The 25958-nt window shown below is 36.2% G+C and overlaps 1 protein-coding gene across 1 annotated transcript; it reads left to right on the forward strand.

The window, feature by feature from the left end:
- The first annotated feature begins 370 nt into the window (after positions 1-370).
- LOC141532163 (carboxypeptidase B) lies at positions 371-25682 on the forward strand. Its single transcript, XM_074250383.1, has 8 exons — positions 371-523; positions 2618-2942; positions 3003-3305; positions 23055-23145; positions 23244-23389; positions 24732-24788; positions 25178-25262; positions 25327-25682. The coding sequence occupies exons 1-8, from the start codon at positions 444-446 to the stop codon at positions 25509-25511; spliced, it is 1272 nt and encodes a 423-aa protein (XP_074106484.1). The 5' UTR covers positions 371-443; the 3' UTR covers positions 25512-25682.
- The last annotated feature ends 276 nt before the right edge of the window (positions 25683-25958 follow it).

Here is a 25958-nt window from a genome sequence, read left to right on the forward strand (position 1 = left end):
TAATTAAAAAGTTTCAAGTATTGAAGATTTTTAATTTTTAAGAATTTTTTTTGGAAAAAAAACAATAAAAAATATAGAATTTATTCATTTTCACAGTATTGATTTAATCATACAGTTACTGTTCTAAATGCAAAAAAAAATAGATGTATTAATTTTCTAAAAGTCATTATTATTATCAAATACTAAGAATTTCTGTTGGATTGTTAAAAAGTAGATGTTATCTGACTATTTCAGCGTATTTTTTTTAATAGATCCAAGATTATAATACAATCTGCGATACTTCTATCATAAAATAAAAAAATGGATATGAAACCAACATGATTAGGCACAAAAAAATTATTCAAGAATCTTATCATTTTCCTTTTATTTAACAATAAGATAGTTTAATGGGAATCAAGAGAATATAAAGGTTGTTAAAATGTGATGTGGCCTTATTAGCTAAAATGAATAGGGTATCTATTGTATTAATACTTTTGATAATTACTAGTAGTAGCAATGGAGAATATCATCCATCACTCAAAGGGTAAGTTTTTGTAATATTAATAAGAGTTTAAAGTAATTTATATGATATATTACGCGTCTAATTCTCATTCTTGACTAATAAGAAGATACATTGATTTTCATTTACGCTATTTTACAAAATTAAAGAAACGAAAATTTTAAGAGTTTTTTAAAGTTTTTTCAAAAGCTGTATTTAAAAAAAAAAAAATTGTATGGTCTTAAAAACTTTCAAAGGGTATAATATTAAATTGTTATTATTTTTAATGTCGATTAATCAAAGCTCTAAGAATAATTCCTAAAGAAAAAAAAATTCTTAAAAAAATTCGTTATGGTAGTATTTCCACGAAAAGCGTATTTCAAGAAATTTATAGAATTTTTTTTAACGAAAGATAATTATATTAATAATTCACCACCAAAATTTCAGATCAATTCACCGCACCGTTTTTAAGTAATTAATTTTCGAAATCGCATCTTTTACAGGTAGAAGTATAGAGAGATGGTAAAGTGGGTATGAAATTTATTTGCATCACCGGAGTGGTACGGAAGGTTTCACACTAACTTTAGTATCTCTTTATACCTCTACATGTAAAAAATGCAATTTCGAAAATTAATTACTCAAGAACGGTGCGGTAAATTGATCTGAAATTTTGGTGGTGAATTCTTAATATATTTATCTTTCGATAAAAAAAAATCCATAAGTTTCTTGAAATATGCTTTTCGCGGAGGTACTACATTAAATAAGAAACGTTGTTTTCCTACTTTCAAATATAATTTGTTCTAAAAAAAAAAAAAATGAAAAATTTATTCATTTATTTTAATAACTATGAAAAATTTTTAAGAAAAAGAATAATTCATTTCAAAATTTTAGTCAATTAGAATAATATCGGATTTATCTATTGACTTACAAAACAAGAAATTAATTGTTAGTGTATAAAAAAAATTTTATTTGATGCTAAAAGATTAAATGTTTAAAGTTTTAAAATTTCTATATAGATGAAGGAGAGGAGGGTAAAACGGGAAACGAAAAAATGCTTAGTTTTCGGGGACCCCAACATAGTAAACCTTTCATTCTTTTCTTAAATGTATTCAAAGAACCCCCTGAAAGTAAAATAAAAATATTTTTTCTGAGAATTAAAAATAAGTTTAGAAAAAATCAAATTCTTGAAAATAATTGTGCTAGAAAAAGTTTTCAGCCTAATGACAAAAAGTTATTAATATATTATTCTTTTAATTAAAAATTATTCTTATTTTAGATTTTATAAATTTTTTTAAAGCGCAAAGAATTCAAATTTAATACTAATCATGTAAACTATTAGCAACCTGCAGTCGCCGTGCGACTACCAAAATTTACGAGCTACAAACAAAAAAAAAATTTGGCTTTATGATTTTTTGATATTCATAATCACACTTGACAAAGTTTGGGTACTTTTTAAATAATAGTGCTATCACAGAAATAATGATATAAAAATATATTTAAAAAATATCCAACCAATTTAGAAAACTTAATTTATTATATAAATATCCCTGAATAAAAAAAAGTATCGAGACAAAGAAAAAAGTATTGAAAAGAATTGGATTGACTAGAAAACCAATTCTTTTAAATATCTTTTCCTTTGTCTCAATACTTTTTTTTAATCAGGGATGCTGGAGACAAAATTTTTTCCATTATATAGATTATGTATATGTTGCGGAAAAAAAATGTTTGCTCAATTTTTTTGTAAATTTTAGACTTGAGTACGTTACTAAAGTCTTTCGTTAAATATATAAAAGCTTTTGGGAAAAAAAAATTTCGGGGTACTCCATTTTGCCGCTCCTCTCCTCCCCTACGATAATTTTTCAAATTAAAATATAGTTCTTCAAAAATTAGTTAAAAGTGTAGAAATTTTATTGTCTCTTCAAACATTATGAATAATTAAACTCATTAATGATATTTAAGAAATAGTTCTTTCATTTATTCTTCTGTATCAAAAAAAAAAATAAATAAAAAAATTATTTTATTTAAACAAGTTAACAAATTAAAAAAGTTTTTCCAATAAATCATTGTTTTTCTAATTTTATCTGCTCCCTTATATAATAAATTGAAAAGTGAACTAATACAAAATTTTTTATTTCATAGTATGCAATATTTTTCAATTATTTGCAAGACACCTGAACAATTATTGTTCGTAAGATCATTCACCGATAATCCTAATACCGTCGTTTTAAAACTAACGCACATTCTCGGTGAATCAATCGACATTCTGATAACTGCTGATGAATTATCACAATTCAAAGATGCCTTATCTTTACATAATATTGATTACACCATAATTATCGAGGATGTTGAATATGCTGTTCACCAAGAAGCCTTTCAGAATAAAATCGCTCGTATGAAATCATTTCGTACTTGGTCCAAAAAACAGTCACTTGAGCCTTTCAATTATTACGCTCGTTATTACGAGGCAAGTACCGGATAAAAAATAATAAAATAAGATAAATAAACAAATAAATACTGTTTACAGATTGAAGAATATATAACATTGTTAGCAAAGAATTACAGTAAAATCGTAACTCTTCAAAAAATAGGTAGTTCGTATGAAAATCGAACAATTTATGTTGTAAAAATATCTTCTGGCGGAAAAAATAAACCTCAAATTATTGTTGATGCGGGAATTCACGCTCGAGAATGGATAGCACCATCAACAGCATTGTATTTAGTACATCAACTAGTTACTAATGAAAGCAATGCTTACCTCTATAAAAATGTTGACTGGCTAATTATACCAAGTTTAAATCCTGATGGTTATGAGTATACTCATTCGGCTGTATGTTTTTCAATAATAAGTATTTTTTTAATGATTAGATCTAGGAAATTTTACCTTACTCAAAAAAATTAAACAATTCAAAACTTTTTTTCGCTAAAGCTCTAAATTTCCAAATTATTAGTCATATTACAACTTATTGAAATTAACGGGGACAGTCACTGTGACGGTCAAAAAATAAGTGATTTTCAGAAATTTTTTTTGACAGGGAAAAAAAATTTGGAGATCAGATTTTTTTGTTCTATTTAATGTCTATTGAATAGGATGGATCAAAACAATCAAAAAAATTTTTTTTTACAAGTGACACGGAAAAATGGGTTGTTAGACACCTTAAAAAAGTTCTCACTAAGTATGAGCTCTTAATAAGTTTAATTGGAAGATCCTCCGCATCGCAGTTTTTTATTTTTTTCTCAGTCCAATAGAAAAAAAGGATAGAACTCTATAGCCATGAAAGTGATGACTTAAACAACCGATAACATAGGTTCCGATGACTTGAAATCCTATAGCCCAGATTCCGATTACCAAGATTCCGATAGCCAAGATTTTTGATTGGATATAATTCCGATAACCAAGAATCCCGATGAAATAGAAACCGTTAGCCTAAATTCCGATTACCAAGACTTCGATAGCCAAGATTTTCGATAGGGTATAATCCCATTAACCCAGGATCCCGATGGAGTAAAATTCCCAATGCATCTGCGAAAAAACTTTTTATTCAGCTTTCATTTGGATACCCACAGAAATTTTTTATGTATTTTATATATTTCACAAATATGGAAAATGTTTATAAAATATTTGAAAAAATTCGTGTGGGTATTAAAATGATAGGTCTCGATGAGCGAAACATCAAGATGACCTTATATCTTAATAAATATCAGTTTGCCAATTTCAAACAGGAGATCCTGATATATTTGTCTTTTGTGCTCTTCTTTGGCTGAGATGTTGTATTCAGCCGGGGCCGAGAACTCAATGACATAAATGTCACGAGTGGCCTTGTCGAAGAGCACAATATCAGGTTTGTTGTGATCTATTCGCCGGGTTGTTGCAAATGGCATGTTCCAATAAATTTTGCAACTGTCATTCTCAACAACCTGGGGAATATCTCCTGGCAGATAAGGCAGCACTGGTGTCACGTCAATACCGTAGCAATGACGAAGATAGTAGTACAGTACTCTCAGGGCAGCATTGTGACGCTGGATATATGCAAGTCTCGCCAGCACTGGACATGCCGACAATAGGTGCATAAGCGTCTCCGGATGTTGTCTACACCTCCTACAGGACGTGTCCGGAAGCTGCACCTGGAGCACCTTGCTACGGTACTCAAGAGTGTTAATGACACCATCTTGGCAGGCAAATATGAACCCTTCAGTCTCGGACATCAGGCCAGCTGACTTTAAGAAGGAAAATGTCAGCTGGGTGGACAAGCCATGATCACGCACGTGTTTAAAGAACACGCTGTGCATGGACTTGTCCATCAGTTCGCCAAGGAGTAGTTTTTCCTCGGCGTTCCTGATGACGCTCTTAAATTCCTCCTTTCGGAGTTCCATAAGAGCGTTTATTTCTCCAAGACCAAGGATTCTTGCCGAGAACTCAATGACATAAATGTCACGAGTGGCCTTGTCGAAGAGCACAATATCAGGTTTGTTGTGGTCAATCCGCCGGGTTGTTGCGAATGGTATGTTCCAATAAATTTTGGAACTGTCATTCTCAACAACCTGCGGAGTATCTCCTGGCAGATAAGGTAGCACTGGTGTCTCATCGATACCGTAGCTATATCTGAGATGATAATAGAGTACTTGCAGGGCAGCATTGTGACGCTGTATGTAGGCACCTCTTGCCAGCACAGGACATGCCGACAAAAGGTGCATCAGCGTCTCCGGATGTTGTTTACACGTCCGACAGGACGTGTCCGGAAGCTGCGCCTGGAGCACCTTGCTACGGTATTCGAGAGTGTTGATAACACCATCTTGGCAGGCAAATATAAACCCTTCGGTCTCGGACATCAGACCAGCTGACTTCAAGAAGGAGAATGTCAGCTGGGTGGACAAGCCATGGTCACGGACGTGTTTGAAATACACGCTGTGCATGGACTTGTCCATGTGTTCACCGAGGAGTTTTTTTTTCCTCGGCTATCCTGACGACGCTCTAGAACTCCTTTTTCGGGAGTTCAATGAGAGCGTTTATTTCTCCGAGACCTAAGGTATTTGCCGCGTAGATTGCTGCCTTATACAAGAATGACCCCTTCCGCGCATTTTCATGACTATGAACAAATTGCATCAGGAAGTCGTCCTCGTCTGCTGTGAAATTGGCAACCTCGTATGTTAAACCCAGAACCAAACGATCGTGAAGCCGCTCCAAGCTCTGCAATCCTCTCCCTCCGATGTTCCGGGAGAGGTACATCCTGGCGACTGATGAGTTAGGGTGCATGCTCTGATTCATATTGATGACTTTACGGGTTTTGATATCGAGATCTTTCAACTCGTTTCGAGGCCATTTGAGGGCCCCAAAAGAGTAAAGTAGGACCGGGACAGCGAGCATGTTAGTAGCTGAGACTTTGTTCTTGCCGGAAAGTTCTGATGACCAGATCTTCCGGAGTCTCCTAACATACTCGCTGCGAAGAGTTGTTCCGACTTCAGAGACGGCATGCATTCGCCGCTCTTCAATTCCTAGATATCTGTATAACTCTCCGGCGTCTAATTCTCTTAAGACGCTCCCATCCACTAATTCGACATCTCCACCCGTATCAGAGCACTTACCCTTCGCCAGGTGTACGACCGCACACTTGTCCAACCCAAAAGACATTCCGACATCTCGTGTGTACTCTGCTACGATGTTGAGGGCCGTTTGTAGATGATCTTTGTTGGCACTGTATATCTTTAGATCATCCACAAACAGTTGGTGAGTGATCGAGTATGCTCGATCACTCGGTGGCCCCGCAGAGTACCCACGAGTTTGTCGGAGGGCAACTGATATTGGGAGCAGTGAGATGCAAAACAACAGAGGGCTCAGAGAATCTCCCTGAAAGACGCCTCTCTTGTACTGAACAGTTCCGGTTACGTGCAATGCATTTCCACTTCCTATGTGAAAACGCGTTCGCCAGAGCTGCATCGTACGTTGTATGCATCCCACTGTTTGGCGATTGATTCCGAGGCATTTGAGCAGATAGAGAATCAACTCATGTGAAGTTGTGTCAAATGCCTTACGGTAGTCAATCCAGGCCATAGACAGGTTGCGTTGGTAGTAGATTGCGTCTTGAATGACGCATCTATCTACCAACAAGTTGATCTTGCTACCTGACACGCCCTGTTTACTGCCACGTTGTTCGTATATCTGTTGCCACACAGGCTCTAACTCCTGCAAGATACGGTTATTTAAGATTTTTGTAAAAATCTTGTAAACCGCATTCAAGCAAGTGATAGGCCTGTAGTTCTTCGGGTCGGACAAGTCACCCTTTTTAGGGATGAGTACGGTTCGCCCTTCTACCAGCCAGTCTGGAATTGGTTCGTCGCCCTGAATGTATGATGTAAAAATCCGGGCCAGATGAGCATGTGTAGAAGAAAATTTCTTCCACCAGAAGATGTTTATGCCATCTGGACCCGGGGCAGCCCAGTTCTTGCTGCCATTCAGGGCTTTACGAACCTCTTGCACACTGACTGCAGGGCTCTCTTCGGCGATATCCTGCCGTCGGTGTTCTCGACAGAATGCCTCGAAGTCGTGCAGAGCTGGAGTATCCGGGTTCACGTTTGGTTGATCTCCGTACAATTCACTCCAAAAGGCTTCCACTCGCTCAGATGATGGATAATTCTCGGGAACAGCGGTCTTAGGTGACAGAAAGCGTGAAGGGTTGGATCGAAACAAAGAGTTGTTGATCAACCGCTTCAGCCTTTTCTCTAGTGACTGTTTGGAAGCCACCATAGCCCGCAACCTGTTAAGAGACTCTTCTTTGATGACAAGAAGAGTACTCTTGTTCAGTGTGTGATGTCGCCTTCGAAGTTCTGCCGCCAGGCGACGAACTTTTGGCGTGTACGGTCTTTGAGTATTATTATTATTATTATTATTATTATTATTTTGTTATTAAATGCTCAGGGGGGTTATCCCCGGAGTCCGATTCTCCGAGGGCCCAGCCTGAGCTCCGTCCGTTACTGCTGGACCACTCCGCACAACAAGGCGGTTAGTGATCACAGCAGGCCAAAGTCATTTCCCTTAAGAGACGGAGAGAACCAAGTAAAACAGCCTTCTGCATCCTAACTGCCAAGAACTCAGCTTTTGATGAGCAAGCTGGAACTTTGGCAAGTGAGGATACAAAAGACTGCTTCATCCCTCCTAGGACGCCAACAATCAGGACGACAAGCTTGACACGGTAACCTGGGTAAAGTTTACCAATTTCAAACAGGAGATCCTGATATATTTGTCTTTTGTGCTCTTCTTTGGCTGAGATGTTGTATTCAGCCGGGGCCGAGAACTCAATGACATAAATGTCATGAGTGGCCTTGTCGAAGAGCACAATATCAGGTTTGTTGTGATCTATCCGCCGGGTTGTTGCAAATGGCATGTTCCAATAAATTTTGCAACTGTCATTCTCAACAACCTGGGGAATATCTCCTGGCAAATAAGGCAGCACTGGTGTCACGTCAATACCGTAGCAATGACGAAGATAGTAGTACAGTACTCTCAGGGCAGCATTGTGACGCTGGATATATGCACCTCTCGCCAGCACTGGACATGCCGACAAAAGGTGCATAAGCGTCTCCGGATGTTGTCTACACCTCCTACAGGACGTGTCCGGAAGCTGCACCTGGAGCACCTTGCTACGGTACTCAAGAGTGTTAATGACACCATCTTGGCAGGCAAATATGAACCCTTCAGTCTCGGACATCAGGCCAGCTGACTTTAAGAAGGAAAACGTCAGCTGGGTGGACAAGCCATGATCACGCACGTGTTTAAAGAACACGCTGTGCATGGACTTGTCCATCAGTTCGCCAAGGAGTAGTTTTTCCTCGGCGTTCCTGATGACGCTCTTAAATTCCTCCTTTCGGAGTTCTATAAGAGCGTTTATTTCTCCAAGACTTATTATTATTATTATTATTATTATTATTATTATTATTATTATTATTATTATTTTGTTATTAAATGCTCAGGGGGGTTATCCCCGGAGTCCGATTCTCCGAGGGCCCAGCCTGAGCTCCGTCCGTTACTGCTGGACCACTCCGCACAACAAGGCGGTTAGTGATCACAGCAGGCCAAAGTCATTTCCCTTAAGAGACGGAGAGAACCAAGTAAAACAGCCTTCTGCATCCTAACTGCCAAGAACTCAGCTTTTGATGAGCAAGCTGGAACTTTGGCAAGTGAGGATACAAAAGACTGCTTCATCCCTCCTAGGACGCCAACAATCAGGACGACAAGCTTGACACGGTAACCTGGGTAAAGTTTACCAATTTCAAACAGGAGATCCTGATATATTTGTCTTTTGTGCTCTTCTTTGGCTGAGATGTTGTATTCAGCCGGGGCCGAGAACTCAATGACATAAATGTCATGAGTGGCCTTGTCGAAGAGCACAATATCAGGTTTGTTGTGATCTATCCGCCGGGTTGTTGCAAATGGCATGTTCCAATAAATTTTGCAACTGTCATTCTCAACAACCTGGGGAATATCTCCTGGCAAATAAGGCAGCACTGGTGTCACGTCAATACCGTAGCAATGACGAAGATAGTAGTACAGTACTCTCAGGGCAGCATTGTGACGCTGGATATATGCACCTCTCGCCAGCACTGGACATGCCGACAAAAGGTGCATAAGCGTCTCCGGATGTTGTCTACACCTCCTACAGGACGTGTCCGGAAGCTGCACCTGGAGCACCTTGCTACGGTACTCAAGAGTGTTAATGACACCATCTTGGCAGGCAAATATGAACCCTTCAGTCTCGGACATCAGGCCCGCTGACTTTAAGAAGGAAAACGTCAGCTGGATGGACAAGCCATGATCACGCACGTGTTTAAAGAACACGCTGTGCATGGACTTGTCCATCAGTTCGCCAAGGAGTAGTTTTTCCTCGGCGTTCCTGATGACGCTCTTAAATTCCTCCTTTCGGAGTTCCATAAGAGCGTTTATTTCTCCAAGACCAAGGGTTCTTGCCGCATATATTGCTGCCTTATACAAGAATGACCCCTTATGCGCATTTTCATGTTTATGTACAATTTGCATAAGAAAGTCATCCTCGTCTGCAGTGAAATTGACAACTTCGTGAGTTAAACCCAGGACCAAACGGTCGTGAAGCCGCTCCAAACTCTGCAAACCTCTCCCACTGATGGACCGGGAGAGGTATAATCTGGCGACTGATGAATTGGGGTGCATGCTCCGATTCATATTAATGATCTTACGGGTTTTGATGTCGAGATCTCGTAAATCCTTTCGGGTCCATTTCAGGACACCGAAAGAGTATAGTAAGACTGGGACAGCGAGCATGTTAGTAGCTGAGACTTTGTTTTTGCCGGAAAGTTCGGAGGACCAAATTTTCCGGAGTCTCCTAACATACTCGCTCTGGAGAGTTGTTCGGACTTCAGAGACCGCATGCATGCGGTGCTCTTCCATTCCTAGATATCTATACAACTCCCCGGCGTCTAATTGGCTTAAGACGCTCCCATCCACTAATTCGACATCATCACCAGTATCAGAGCACTTACCCCTCGCCAGATGTACGACCGCACACTTGTCCAACCCAAAAGACATTCCGACATCTCGTGTGTACTCTGCTACGATGTTGAGGGCTGCTTGTAGATGATCTTCATCAGCACTATATAGCTTCAGATCATCCATGTAAAGCAGATGGGTGATCGAATATTTTCGATCACCCGGAGGCCCCACAGAGTACCCACGAGTTTTACGGAGAGCAACAGATATAGGCAGCAGTGAAATGCAAAACAGCAGAGGGCTCAAGGAATCGCCTTGGAAGACCCCTCGTTTGTACTCTACAACTCCGGTTACGTGCAATGCGTTTCCACTTCCAATGTGAAATCGCGTTCGCCAGAGCTGCATTGTACGCCGAATACATTCCACTATTTCGGGATTGACTCCCAGGCATTTGAGTAGATATAAAATTAACTCATGTGGAGTTGAGTCAAATGCCTTGCGATAGTCAATCCAAGCCATTGACAGGTTGCGTTGATAGTAGATCGCATCTTGTAAGACGCATCGATCCACTATCAGGTTCTCCTTGCAACCTGACAGGCCTCTTTTACTGCCACGTTGTTCATATATCTGTTGCCATACAGGCTCTATCTGCTGCAAGATACGGTTAATTAAAATTTTTGTAAAAATTTTATAAACCGCATTCAAGCAGGTGATAGGCCTGAAATTCTTAGGGTCAGACAAGTCACCTTTTTTTTAGGTATCAGTACGGTTCGCCCTTCTACAAGCCATTATTATTATTATTATTATTATTATTATTATTATTATTATAATTATTATTATTATTATTATTATTATTATTATTATTATTATTATTATTATTATTATTATTATTAAGTTAATTTTAATACTGTCACCTACTTATCAACAGTGATATTATTATAATAAAATAATTATTCATTAATTAATTTCTATTGTTGCGGCTGTGGTCCGACTTGTGCATGGTGTATCGCATTTGCTCTGCTCCTCACTCCTATCTCTCAGGCTCTTGGAACAGTGACACGGGGAAACCACAGAGAAAACCCATGTCGATACATATATATATATAAAAATGAATCTATTATAAAAATATATATTACTTATTATAGAAATACAATTTCCAATTTACGATGAATATTTAAAAGTTATTTTAATATTTCCTTAATTATTCATGTAACAACCGTGCCATTGTTATTTGAATTTATTAATTTAAAGTTTTCTTATCTTGTATTTATATTTTATTGTTTTTGGGAAATATCATTGTAGGATATCTAAATGGTTAAGGGAATCCTTGAAAGGTTCAACATGTGTTTTCCTTTTATGTGTTTCTACAAAGGTCTAATTGTTAGGTGACACGTGTGGGTCATATTCGAGTGTATATTTTTTTATTTTGAAGAGGTTTACACGGATTTATTTATTTATTGCTTACTCCAAAAGAGTGTTACCTAAAATTTATGAGCCATAAAGATTTCTTTTTGCACGTTCGATTTAACCGGATGTCTTATTTATTATTAACAAATATAGTTTTATATTTTATCGGACAATTTAAATTCGCGCCTCCTAATTGCAGCGTCATCTTACGGATTCCGCTGATGACATTACATTCACGCACTAGTGCTGCCTCTCTCTACAGACTATCGCTCTGTTATGTCGCAATAATTATAATGCTTTGGGTTGCATCTGGCAGGTGACACTACTTGTCAGATAAAACAGAATTTGAATATGTTAATTAGTTACATTTATAATTTAAATTTATATTTATATTTTATATAGATTCAGAATTTCTATTTGATTTAATTGCTGAGTTTGGTCGTTGAGTGCACACGTGTCTTCGAAAGAGAAACTTTAATCTCAAGAAAATAATACAAAGGAATATAGTATTAGGTTCTGAAAAACCATAAAATCTTCGAGTAAACACAGAACATGTCCTAGCCACATTGACAAGTTCAAGTCCTTAAAAGAAAAGCCATAAAAGACACGTGTGGAAAGTCAACGGTCTCTTGCTCTCTAAAAAACAAGGCACTTCAACTGAATTTAACAACAAATAAATAAATAATAACTTATTTATTCACTTTATTTTAAGTAACTAAATAACATAAATAATGAGTATTTAGACGCTACAACATGTGTATATATGTATGGATTTAATGTCACAATGGTTTTAGACAAATTTAATTACATATTAGAATAATTGAATAGTAAATGGTATTAAATTGAATTTAGAAATGATTAGCAAATATTTAAGTAAAATCCGCATCTGATATAATTTATTGAGCAGATAATACTTTAAAAGCCTTTTAAAATTATAACACGTTAATTGATTCTAATGAATATATGTTAATTAAATTATAAATAATAGATAAGGATAATCATTGTTAACAACGATCTGATATTATGTTATCATTACTGTCTGTACCTCGACCAAGTTTTCTGCGGTTTCCCTAGGTCGCTGTACTGAATTTAAAGCCAGGTAAATACAGGTACATGAATATATAAGCCGGCCGCAGCCGCAAATAATAAGTGTTATATAAAAGTAAGTTTATATAAGTACATGTAAGATAGTATATTACGCACTATGTATAAGGGTAGTTCTAGCAATAGTATAAGTGTATAGTATACACTGTATACGTGTAACCATAGTGGGGGAAAGTGAAGCTGAGGAGTCAGAGTTGAGACTTTGTGACTTCACTTCTCCCCGAGAGCTGTAACTATTCACTCCATCTCTCCGATTTCTAAATAAACATCAACATAAAGTTCAATTGAACTCTTATCATTTAAAATCATACCTTGCCATACAATCTCAATCAGTAATTTTTTTAGTATATTTCAAATTAAATTATAAAATAAAATCCCGCGTGACAATAAACAACCCACTTGTCCACGAGGTGTCATCATCAGCGAATCTAGTAACCTCGCAGGACATAACAGCTCACTTACTTTCACTCACGTAAAATATTGAAAGTCACTAACTTCAAACATTTTTTATAAAAAAATAAATACTGCTCGTTCATGTTATTTTTGTTAAAAAATACTTGCTATATCTTCAATTAATAATTCTCAGTTTTTTAAAACAATTCTAATAACAGTACGGTTAATATTTAATAAAACGTTCGCTTGAACGTCGATCAGCATAGGGTTTGTGTGTAAAATTTACAAATTTTAAATGCTAATATTTCAAAATTTAGTGCCACAAGGACTGATAAAAAAATTCCTACGTATAGAGGATACTTATGAGTATAAGAATTCAAAAAATGTCAATTTAATTTATAAGTTTTAAGGAAATTTTCACGAATTTTAGTTTTTATCAACTGAGAAACATCAAAATATTTTTCAAGTTTTTTTTTATGTGTTAGTATCTTTTGTCTACATTTAAAAATCAAATTGTACATTATTTATCGCTTAGTTAATTATTTATTAAAAAAAAAGTCAAGTTTTCATTATAAATATATTATGATATGTTTCAGTTTTATTTAATGCTTACCGTACAATGAACGGTGTGACTTAATGTATATAGAATAAGCGAAAAAGATTTTGGTATAGAACGGGTAGCTCAAAGGATAGAGTATCTGTCATCGGAAGGTCCTGGGTTCGAGTCCTAGTTCGAGTAATCCGAATTTTTTCTCGCATATTCTATAAGCTCTAAGTAAAAAGGTCCTTTCGAATTTCTTCCTCAATCTCTTTATCTCCTGATTATCTTGTTTCGTGAATGTTGAAACGCTTCACGTAATAATTACTTAACCACCTTTTCTTTCTTGCTTCTCAGCAATATTTAATTTTAAATTCAATATAATTTTAAAATTAAATCATGATTTAATTTTACATTAAATTTTGAGAATAAAACTCAAATAATATTTTCATTGATGAAAAAAAATGAAATTCATAAATTCAATTGAAATTTTTCGATTATCTAATCAAAAACTGTTAAAATCAGTACACATGGAGTTTGATGATGAATGATCTTGTAACGGTTTTTACTCGTTCAGTTTGGCCCCTTAATTAATTAATGAACTGACGAAATTGACTCTAAAATTATAAACAAAAGGGCGCCACCAGGATTTTTAATCACGGTTCCTGGAACCGGTACAGAGCTGAGGATTCCTAATCTAGGGTAGAGAGAGTGGAGGAAGGTGCTGTTGAATAAAAAATTGTCCAATTTAACAATAATAATCGGTATTTATTTAATAACAAACGAAATAACAACTCGTGCTTTTGCACGTACACTTCTCACTCATGCACTCACTTAATACTATCCTTATAACTACCGGAGAATTTCGGGCTGAAACCGGCGACTCCGACTTAGTGCTAGCCTTCTACTCGGCAAACCATCAACAAGTAGAAAGCGTTGCACCAAGATTTGATTACCCTACTCGGCAAACCATCAACAAGTAGAGGTCGTCAAAAAAAGGGTTCTTAATCCCACAATACCCTCATATGGAGCGTCTATATTGTGGTTTCTAACTACGTCGCGCTGTCCACCGGACCCTCACGCTCTAGGATGTGGCTGACTCGATTCCTCTGCTCGGCAAACCATCAACAAGCAGAGGATCGCTCACACGTTACCCACACTAGTATTTTACACTCATAACCTACGCATCACACACTCACACGGACTCTACTTTACTTTTTCTTTCAAATTATAAAATTATCTCAATATTACAAGGTCAACTTTGATAAATTAATTTCAGTCATTAGATCTCAACTAATAATTTAAACAATTTCCTCTATTAATAAGTTACTATCAAAATTTTCAAACTAAAATCGACGCCTAAACTTATTTCCAAAATTTACACGAGTTAATACTCATCGCGTTAATTGAATCCCAAGAATTTATTTTATGAAATTTTACTTAGCCATTCCGGACGTGGCTCACAATGACAATTATTTTTTCATAGAAATTGATCAGAACAATAGTATTAAATTTTACTTATTATAATCTTCCCGGGGTTCTTTTTCAATATCACGTTCAACCACGTGGAATTTTCGACTAGATAATTAACTAACAATACTTCATCTCGACGTGAAATATATTCCAAAATCATCCACGGGTACTCCCAATTTAATTTCGTCGAATTTTCTAAATGCTTAGTTTTCCCGGTAGATAAAATATTTTTAGGCAATTAATACAATTAACTTTCAATATAATTAATAAGTGATAATTCAATTGCCTAAAATTTTGTGCGATGAAATTCATAAGGAATTTACTCGCTCCAAATTGAATTCCGTTGTTCGTTACTCCTGCACGTTTTCGACCTCGGGTACAGAATACTTTATCGTGTCGGCTGGAACCTTCCCGATGTTCAGAATTTTATTACTAAATTTTTTTGAATAAAAACCAATTTACGATGTTAAAAATTATTAACCAGCTGCATTAATAAATTAATCCTTCACGACTTGCAAACCCAAGAGGTCTAGAATATTCCTCGGGTATAAAATCCCCAGGAAGAATGTTCAAAATGTTAACGAGCCGATTTAATTTAATTACTTAATTATTATTAAGCTAATTATTATAAGACAATTGAATTACCACAATTTAGTCAACAAATGAAATATAATAAACTTACTGAGCCGGGTATAAACCCCATGGCCCAACGAAGAGACAAAATTTCCGTACCTTGATAATTTTTCGTAACCGAAAGCTCTGGTATAGAGTTAGGCTTCCTTCTTGGTTGGTCAGCAGACGATGTCACTCGTTCGTAAACTTCACTACTTCTGTCGACACCCTCCGTGACTGGTCTATATAAAGGCCCCAAAAATATCCCTTCCCACTTAATACTAGTCGGGTCCCGAAGACCGAGGCGCGCCAATGCTGCGTCGAATTATAACCACGTGTGATCGGTTTTGCCGATCAAGGGTAAATTACCCTGTTACAATCTTTCAAACGCTTAATTTAATCGCCAAAACATAAGATATCATTTTTAGAGAGCAGTTAATTCTCTACAAAAATTTGTACTGCGCATTTTATAATAGTCGTTTACTGTCGAGTTATAAAATTCATAAACAAAAATGACATTTTTGTCTTAAAATTATCAAACCTTGATCTTCAATATCATTCAAATGGTGAGGTTTATGAAAAAAATATGAGATACCTTTTTGGTAGAGAATTAAATTTCCTAAAAAATTTCTTAAGAACATTCTTTTGAACAATCAATTAATGATCAGGTATGAATTTTTTTCTATTGGACTGAGAAAAAAATAAAAAAACTGCGATGCGGAGGATCTTCCTATTAAACTTTAGAGCTCATATTTGGTGATAATTTTTTTAAGGCGTCTAATAACCCATTTTTCTGTGTCATTCGTAAAAAAAAAAAATATTTGATTGTTCTGACCCACCCTAATATTGAAGATTAATATCCTAAATTTTCACTAAGAAATATCAAATCGTAAAAAAAGTTATTAACATTCTTGTTCACCTTCAAAAAAAATTTCCCCTCCATGATAGCATCGTTACCTCGAAAACGGGTCATCCGAAAAAATGTTCGTTACATTGTAATCTGTATAAAGGATTATTGTTGCGCATAGACAATTTTTTTTATTTTGATTCGAAAAGAATGGCGAGCGATTGTAAATGTTTTTATTTTTTTTTTTTATTAAATAGTCTTAAAAAATCTTAAAATCAGAATTTTCTAAATCTGCCGCGTGCAACTTTAGCTACTGTAAAAATGAACAAAACAAATAAAATTTTTGAAAACCGGTTGATATTTGTATAAGTAATTAATGCAACCAGTTTGAAAAAAATTGTTTTAAGAAAAACGGGTTCAAAGTTTTTAGTCTATTTTACTTTAATTAGTTACTATAAAATCATATATCTCATGAAATATTTATACTTAAATTAAACTATTAAGTCCTGGACCATATAAGGATTCTTGTTCTTTATCTCATATGGTATCTACGACTTTTTTTAATCTTTTTTTGACTCAATTTTTTTTTTCTAGCAGATTCGACATTTTCGTCGGAGCACTGAACGAAAACGGTCGGTCTATTTGCTCTCACCAAAGTGATTGTAATTTCGAAAATTTTCGAAATTTAGATCTAATATTTCATAGACATATTTTTGAATGTATAAATTTTGATTTAAAGCAAAAAAAAATTTTTTTTTCTTTTTTCGATTCGTTGCAGTGTCTATACCTTTTAACAACACATTGAGTCGATGTGATAAAAAAATTTTTTACAAAAAATTTCATAGCTAATTTCATATATTTTATATATTTCATAAATATTATATATATAAGATATATAAAAAAATTTATGTGGGTACTCAAATGAAAGGTGTCGTTGAGTATAAAATTAGAATGAGCTTATATTTACGAAAATGTTAATAATAATAATAATAATAATAATAATAATAATAATAATAATAATAATAATAATAATAATAATCTTATGGAACTCCGAAAGGAGGAATTTAAGAGCGTCATCAGGAACGCCGAGGAAAAACAACTCCTTGGCGAACTGATGGACAAGTCCATGCACAGCGTGTTCTTTAAACACGTGCGTGATCATGGCTTGTCCACCCAGCTGACGTTTTGCTTCTCAAAGTCAGCTGGCCTGATGTCCGAGACTGAAGGGTTCACATTTGCCTGCCAAGATGGTGTCATTAACACTCTTGAGTACCGTAGCAAGGTGCTCCAGGTGCAGCTTCCGGACACTTCCTGTAGGAGGTGTAGACAACATCCGGAGACGCTTATGCACCTATTGTCGGCATGTCCAGTGCTGGCGAGAGGTGCATATATCCAGCGTCACAATGCTGCCCTGAGAGTACTGTACTACTATCTTCGTCATTGCTACGGTATTGACGTGACACCAGTGCTGCCTTATCTGCCAGGAGATATTCCCCAGGTTGTTGAGAATGACAGTTGCAAAATTTATTGGAACATGCCATTTGCAACAACCCGGCGAATAGATCACAACAAACCTGATATTGTGCTCTTCGACAAGGCCACTCGTGACATTTATGTCATTGAGTTCTCGGCCCCGGCTGAATACAACATCTCAGCCAAAGAAGAGCACAAAAGACAAATATATCAGGATCTCCTGTTTGAAATTGGCAAACTTTACCCAGGTTACCGTGTCAAGCTTGTCGTCCTGATTGTTGGCGTCCTAGGAGGGATGAAACAGTCTTTTATATCCTCACTTGCCAAAGTTCCAGCTTGTTCATCAAAAGCTGAGTTCTTGGCAGTTAGGATGCAGAAGGCTGTTATACTTGGTTCTCTCCGTCTCTTAAGGAAAATGACTTTGGCCTGCTGTGATCACTAACCGCCTTGTTGTGCGGAGTGGTCCAGCAGTAACGGATGGAGCTCAGGCTGGGCCCTCGGAGAATCGGACTCCGGGGATAACCCCCCTGAGCATTTAATAGCAAAATAATAATAATAATAATAATAATAATAATAATAATAATATTTCATGCCGTAAGATGGACGGCGGAGTTCCTAGGATCCATCTTTACAAGCATAAAATGTGAGTGTATTCCATACATGCTTGTAAATTAAATATATATATATATATATATAATAATAATAATAATAATAATAATAATAATAATAATAATAATACAGCCCTGAGAGTGCTGTACTACTATCTTCGTCATTGCTACGGTATTGACGTGACACCAGTGCTGCCTTATCTGCCAGGAGATATTCCCCAGGTTGTTGAGAATGATAGTTGCAAAATTTATTGGATCATGCCATTTGCAACAACCCGGCGAATAGATCACAACAAACCTGATATTGTGCTCTTCGACAAGGCCACTCGTGACATTTATGTCATTGAGTTCTCGGCCCCGGCTGAATACAACATCTCAGCCAAAGAAGAGCACAAAAGACAAATATATCAGGATCTCCTGTTTGAAATTGGCAAACTTTACCCAGGTTACCGTGTCAAGCTTGTCGTCCTGATTGTTGGCGTCCTAGGAGGGATGAAACAGTCTTTTATATCCTCACTTGCCAAAGTTCCAGCTTGTTCATCAAAAGCTGAGTTCTTGGCAGTTAGGATGCAGAAGGCTGTTATACTTGGTTCTCTCCGTCTCTTAAGGAAAATGACTTTGGCCTGCTGTGATCACTAACCGCCTTGTTGTGCGGAGTGGTCCAGCAGTAATGGATGGAGCTCAGGCTGGGCCCTCGGAGAATCGGACTCCGGGGATAACCCCCCTGAGCATTTAATAGCAAAATAATAATAATAATAATAATAATAATAATAATAATATTTCATGCCGTAAGATGGACGGCGGAGTTCCTAGGATCCATCTTTACAAGCATAAAATGTGAGTGTATTCCATACATGCTTGTAAATTAAATATATATATATATAATAATAATAATAATAATAATAATAATAATAATAATAATAATAATAATACAGCCCTGAGAGTGCTGTACTACTATCTTCGTCATTGCTACGGTATTGACGTGACACCAGTGCTGCCTTATCTGCCAGGAGATATTCCCCAGGTTGTTGAGAATGATAGTTGCAAAATTTATTGGATCATGCCATTTGCAACAACCCGGCGAATAGATCACAACAAACCTGATATTGTGCTCTTCGACAAGGCCACTCGTGACATTTATGTCATTGAGTTCTCGGCCCCGGCTGAATACAACATCTCAGCCAAAGAAGAGCACAAAAGACAAATATATCAGGATCTCCTGTTTGAAATTGGCAAACTTTACCCAGGTTACCGTGTCAAGCTTGTCGTCCTGATTGTTGGCGTCCTAGGAGGGATGAAACAGTCTTTTATATCCTCACTTGCCAAAGTTCCAGCTTGTTCATCAAAAGCTGAGTTCTTGGCAGTTAGGATGCAGAAGGCTGTTATACTTGGTTCTCTCCGTCTCTTAAGGAAAATGACTTTGGCCTGCTGTGATCACTAACCGCCTTGTTGTGCGGAGTGGTCCAGCAGTAACGGATGGAGCTCAGGCTGGGCCCTCGGAGAATCGGACTCCGGGGATAACCCCCCTGAGCATTTAATAACAAAATAATAATAATAATAATAATAATAATAATAATATTTCATGCCGTAAGATGGACGGCGGAGTTCCTAGGATCCATCTTTACAAGCATAAAATGTGAGTGTATTCCATACATGCTTGTAAATTAAATATATATATATATATAATAATAATAATAATAATAATAATAATAATAATAATAATAATACAGCCCTGAGAGTGCTGTACTACTATCTTCGTCATTGCTACGGTATTGACGTGACACCAGTGCTGCCTTATCTGCCAGGAGATATTCCCCAGGTTGTTGAGAATGATAGTTGCAAAATTTATTGGATCATGCCATTTGCAACAACCCGGCGAATAGATCACAACAAACCTGATATTGTGCTCTTCGACAAGGCCACTCGTGACATTTATGTCATTGAGTTCTCGGCCCCGGCTGAATACAACATCTCAGCCAAAGAAGAGCACAAAAGACAAATATATCAGGATCTCCTGTTTGAAATTGGCAAACTTTACCCAGGTTACCGTGTCAAGCTTGTCGTCCTGATTGTTGGCGTCCTAGGAGGGATGAAACAGTCTTTTATATCCTCACTTGCCAAAGTTCCAGCTTGTTCATCAAAAGCTGAGTTCTTGGCAGTTAGGATGCAGAAGGCTGTTATACTTGGTTCTCTCCGTCTCTTAAGGGAAATGACTTTGGCCTGCTGTGATCACTAACCGCCTTGTTGTGCGGAGTGGTCCAGCAGTAACGGATGGAGCCCAGGCTGGGCCCTCGGAGAATCGGACTCCGGGGATAACCCCCCTGAGCATTTAATAACAAAATAATAATAATAATAATAATAATAATAATAATAATAATAATAATAATAATAATATGGTTATTATCAGCAGCCGTGTCTCTAGCAGTGCGGATGCAAAAGGCTGTCATTTTGGGATCCCTGCGTCTACTTAGGCAAATTAATTTGGCCTGCTGCACTCACTAACCGCCTTGTTGTGCGGAGTGGTGCAGCAGTAATGGATGGCGCTCAGGCTGGGCCCTCGGAGAGTCGGACTCCGGGGAAAACCCCCCTGAGCAATTAATAACAAATAATAATAATAATAATAATAATAATAATAATAATAATAATAATAATAATAATAATAATAATAAGTGCTCTAATACGGGTGGAGATGTCGAATTAGTGGATGGGAGTGTCTTAAGAGAATTAGACGCCGGAGAGTTGTACAGATATCTAGGGATTGAAGAGCGGCAAATGCATGCGGTCTCTGAAGTCCGAACAACTCTTCGCAGCGAGTATGTTAGGAGACTCCGGAAGATCTGGTCATCAGAACTTTCCGGCAAGAACAAAGTCTCAGCTACTAACATGCTCGCTGTCCCGGTCCTACTTTACTCTTTTGGGACCCTGAAATGGCCTCGAAATGAGTTGAAAGATCTCGACATCAAAACCCGTAAAGTCATCAATATGAATCAGACCATGCACCCTAACTCATCAGTCGCCTGGATGTATCTCTCCCGGAACATCGGAGGGAGAGGATTGCAGAGCTTGGAGCGGCTTCACGATCGTTTGGTTCTGGGTTTAACATACGAGGTTGCCAATTTCACAGCAGACGAGGACGACTTCCTGATACAATTTGTTCATAGTCATGAAAATACGCGGAAGGGGTCGTTCTTGTATAAGGCAGCAATCTACGCGGCAAATACCTTAGGTCTCGGAGAAATAAATGCTCTCATTGAACTCCCGAAAAAGGAGTTCAAGAGCGTCGTCAGGATAGCCGAGGAAAAAAAACTCCTCGGTGAACATATGGACAAGTCCATGCACAGCGTGTATTTCAAACACGTTCGTGACCATGGCTTGTCCACCCAGCTGACATTCTCCTTCTTGAAGTCAGTTGGCCTGATGTCCGAGACCGAAGGGTTTATATTTGCCTGCCAAGATGGTGTTATCAACACTCTCGAATACCGTAACAAGTTGCTCCAGGCGCAGCTTCCGGACACGTCCTGTCGGATGTGTAAACAACATCCGGAGACGCTGATGCACCTTTTGTCGGCATGTCCTGTGCTGGCAAGAGGTGCCTACATACAGCGTCACAATGCTGCCCAGCGAGTACTCTATTATCATCTCAGATATAGCTACGGTATCGATGAGACATCAGTGCTGCCTTATCTGCCAGGAGATATTCCGCAGGTTGTTGAGAATGACAGTTCCAAAATTTATTGGAACATACCATTCGCAACAACCCGGCGGATTGACCACAACAAACCTGATATTGTGCTCTTTGACAAGGCTACTCGTGACATTTATGTCATTGAGTTTTCGGCCCCAGCCGAATACAATATCTCGGCCAAAGAAGAGCACAAACACCAGATATATCAGGATCTCCTGTTTGAAATTGGCAAACTCTACCCAGGTTACCGTGTCAAGCTCGTCGTTTTGGTTGTCGGCGTCCTTGGAGAGATGAAACAGTCTTTTGTGTCTTCACTTGCGAAGATACCGGCTTGCAGTTCAGCAGCCGTGTCTCTAGCAGTGCGGATGTAAAAGGCTGTCATTTTGGGATCCCTGCGTCTACTTAGGCAAATGAATTTGGCCTGCTGCACTCACTAACCGCCTTGTTGTGCGGAGTGGTGCAGCAGTAATGGATGGCGCTCAGGCTGGGCCCTCGGAGAGTCGGACTCCGGGGAAAACCCCCCTGAGCAATTAATAACAAATAATAATAATAATAATAATAATAATAATAATAATAATAATTTTAATAATAATAATAATAATAATAGCCATTCAATAATTTGTGTGCATAAGGAAATGAGAGAAATTAAAAAGAAATGTTTCTTCCTATAATATTCTAGGAATTTTTCCTATACCATTATGGGAATAGTTCCCATGATAATATAGGAACTATTCCCATAAATTATAGAAACCATTCCTATAATAGTATAGGAATTATTCCTATAGCATTATGGGAACCATTCCCATAATGGTATAGGAAAAGTTCCCATAATTTTCTTTCCGTGTAAAATATTTTTTTACTAGTTGGTCTCTTAACTTTTTTGAGTAATGTATGTATTTAAATCACGTGACAAGATCTACTCATTTTTAAAAATAGCATTAGTTGATGATTTCAAAACTAAAGAGACTCATTAATCTAATTTTAGTATCGATTTTGGCGAAAAACACGTTCAAATAATCCCGGGTCTCTTTGCCGTGGCACCGATGCTAACAGAAACTTTGAATTGAAATGGATGAGTAAATATATTTTATTCCTTTACCTACTTCTATTCTTTTTTTTTTATATTTAAATTAAAAGTCAAGTTTTAAAACTTTTCCTTTGAATATTTTTTCAGCTGTAGGAGCATCGAATAATCCTTGTTCTGACATATATGCTGGATCTAAACCATTTTCTGAAGTTGAAACACAGGCACTAAGAAATTATGTTTTGGCCCATAATAATACTATTAAAGCTTACTTAACATTGCATTCATATGGACAGGTTTGTTATTTTTATTTGTTTTTAACTTCCCGTTTCACCCCGTTTTTGAACGAAAGTTGACGTTTTGAGGTCCTAGGAAACTTCCTGGAATGTTTCCGTGATGATGTTCGTATGGTTTCATGCGTCTTGATCCCCGGAGAAAATATCCCGAACAAAATATCTCTGGACAAAAAATTCTCAAAGTAAATATCTCCAGACAAAATATCCCTGAAATAAATATCCCCATCAGACAAAATATCTTAAATAATTAAATTTTTTAATGGAACATTTCGAAATAATAATTAACAACGAATACCACATAATTAATTGTTATCAAAAAATTTATTATCAATAATACAAAAAATATAATATTTCTGAATACTGCAACTGTCAAAATATAAAATAAATTTATTCATACACAAACACGGGTACACAAAAAAAAAAAATTAACTTGATTCAAGAAAAAAATTCTTGAACCGAGAATATAATTTTGAAGAGGATAATTGTCTTGAATCAAGACTAAAAATTTTTGAATTAAATTTCCTTAAATCAAGAAAAATTTTTTTAAATCAAGAATTTTTCTATTCAAATCAAGAATATTGAGCTCTTCGAAAATATATACTTGATTCAAGAACATTTTTTTTTCTGTGTAATATTGTTGCGCCCTTTTAACATGGTTTTTGTGTGTGTTTATTCTACATTTGACCAACACAAACGCGTATAATCGTGTTGCGCTCTTTTATTATGATTTTTGTGTGTATTTATTCGATATTATTAATCTTAAAAAGATTAATGTTTATATATTTTAATATTCTATCGCAGTGATATTAAACCTCGGGGATATTAAGTCTCAGGGATATTTTGTCCGGGGATATTTAGTTTTGGGATATTTTGTCGGAGAATCAAAACGCCTGATACCGTTCGTATATCTGTATGTATGTATGTATGTGTGTAAATCGAGTTTTCATCAGATCTTCACGTTTTGAGGTCCTAGAAAGTAATTCTTACCATTGTCCTGAAGATGTCACTATGTCCGCGCGCATTTGTGTGTGTGTGTGTCTGTGTGTGTGTGTGTGTGTGTGTGCTCGGAGAGCTCAAAATGATACGAAAATAATATTTGTGAGCTTGAAGAGCTCAAAAACGTAATAAGTGCAATATTGGGCGCTTAAGTATGCAATTAGCGGGAAGTTGCAGGAATGGCCTTTGGGGTCAACCGTTTTCCTATTTTTTTTTAAATAAATTTTTATTATATGATCAGTTTTTAATCTATCAGTGAAGTAATAAAAATACTTTATAATCCTGTTAAAATTAATCTAATTCAGTATCAATTATTATTATTAAGAAAAAAATTTCAAATTTTCAGTACTTTTTACATCCATGGGGATATACGTCATCCTTACCTCAAAACGAACCTGAACTTGTAAGTATTAATAATTTTATAGAAGAAATAAGCCAATAGTGTCCTTGGAATATTAGATAATCAATTTTTTTCTGTTTAATATCTGTATTTATTCGGAATGAGGTCGTGATTACTCACTTTCTCATTATGATACTGAACTGTACATTTTTAGAATTTTTTTTCACATAGAATTATGGTAAAAATAAAAAAGAAATCTATTTCATTAGTAGAAATTTTGAAAAACTAAAAATGCGATCATTGAAAAATATTTCATATTACTAATTTATATGTTGAATAACAAAAAATAAAACGAAAAATTGTTAGTACACTTAGTTTAAATATCATATTTCTTAATTTTTTTTTGTTAAATGGTAAATAATATTGTGATCTATGATTATTTATTTATTTAGAGAAACGTAGGTGAAAAGGCTGCTGCTGCACTTGCTGCATCTTTCGGTACTCGTTATGTCGTCGGAAGTTCAACAAACGTTTTATGTAAGTGATAAACATTGAAACAAACATCGATATGGTAAAAACAATTAATATTTCATTAATCTAGATGCTGCAGCAGGAGGCAGTGACGACTGGCTAATGGGAGTAGCAGGTGCTAATTTATCTTACACAATAGAATTACCAGGTGGCAGATTTGATCCACCGCCTTCTCTTATTGGATCTGTTGGAGTTGAAACTTTTGAAGCATTTAAAGTCTTCCAAGCTTATGTAGAAAAAAATTTTTCAAATTAATTATCCAGAGATCGACAATAACGATATTTTTGCCAGCGTTATGATTATTTAATAGTTATTATCTAAAAAATAAGCAATTTTTGTAATTTTATTTTCAATTACCGAAAAATTTTATAATTATTGGATTGAACATTTTTAATTTTATTAATAATGATGACTAAAAAAAAATAATGCTTATTATTTTAATATTTTCTATTTAGTTTAAAAAACCTTTTTTGTTATTTGAATACTAATGATTAATGTATACATTCATTACTTATTATTTGAATATTTGAATGTAAAAAATTTTTAGTGATTTTCTATTTTTTTGGTATCCAGTGAGGGTGCAAAAAATTAAGTTTATTAACCCGCTTTTATTAGCTTCACCTGTATGTATGTATGTATTAGGATCTTTTTTTTTCGGCAACTTTTAACTTCCTGCTAAGAAAATTGAAAATTTTTGAAAAA

Source organism: Cotesia typhae, unplaced genomic scaffold (genome assembly GCF_013202065.1).
Source record: "Cotesia typhae breed Kobodo isofemale line unplaced genomic scaffold, CoteBio_Ctyphae contig_59, whole genome shotgun sequence".
NCBI classification, from domain to species: domain Eukaryota; kingdom Metazoa; phylum Arthropoda; class Insecta; order Hymenoptera; family Braconidae; genus Cotesia; species Cotesia typhae.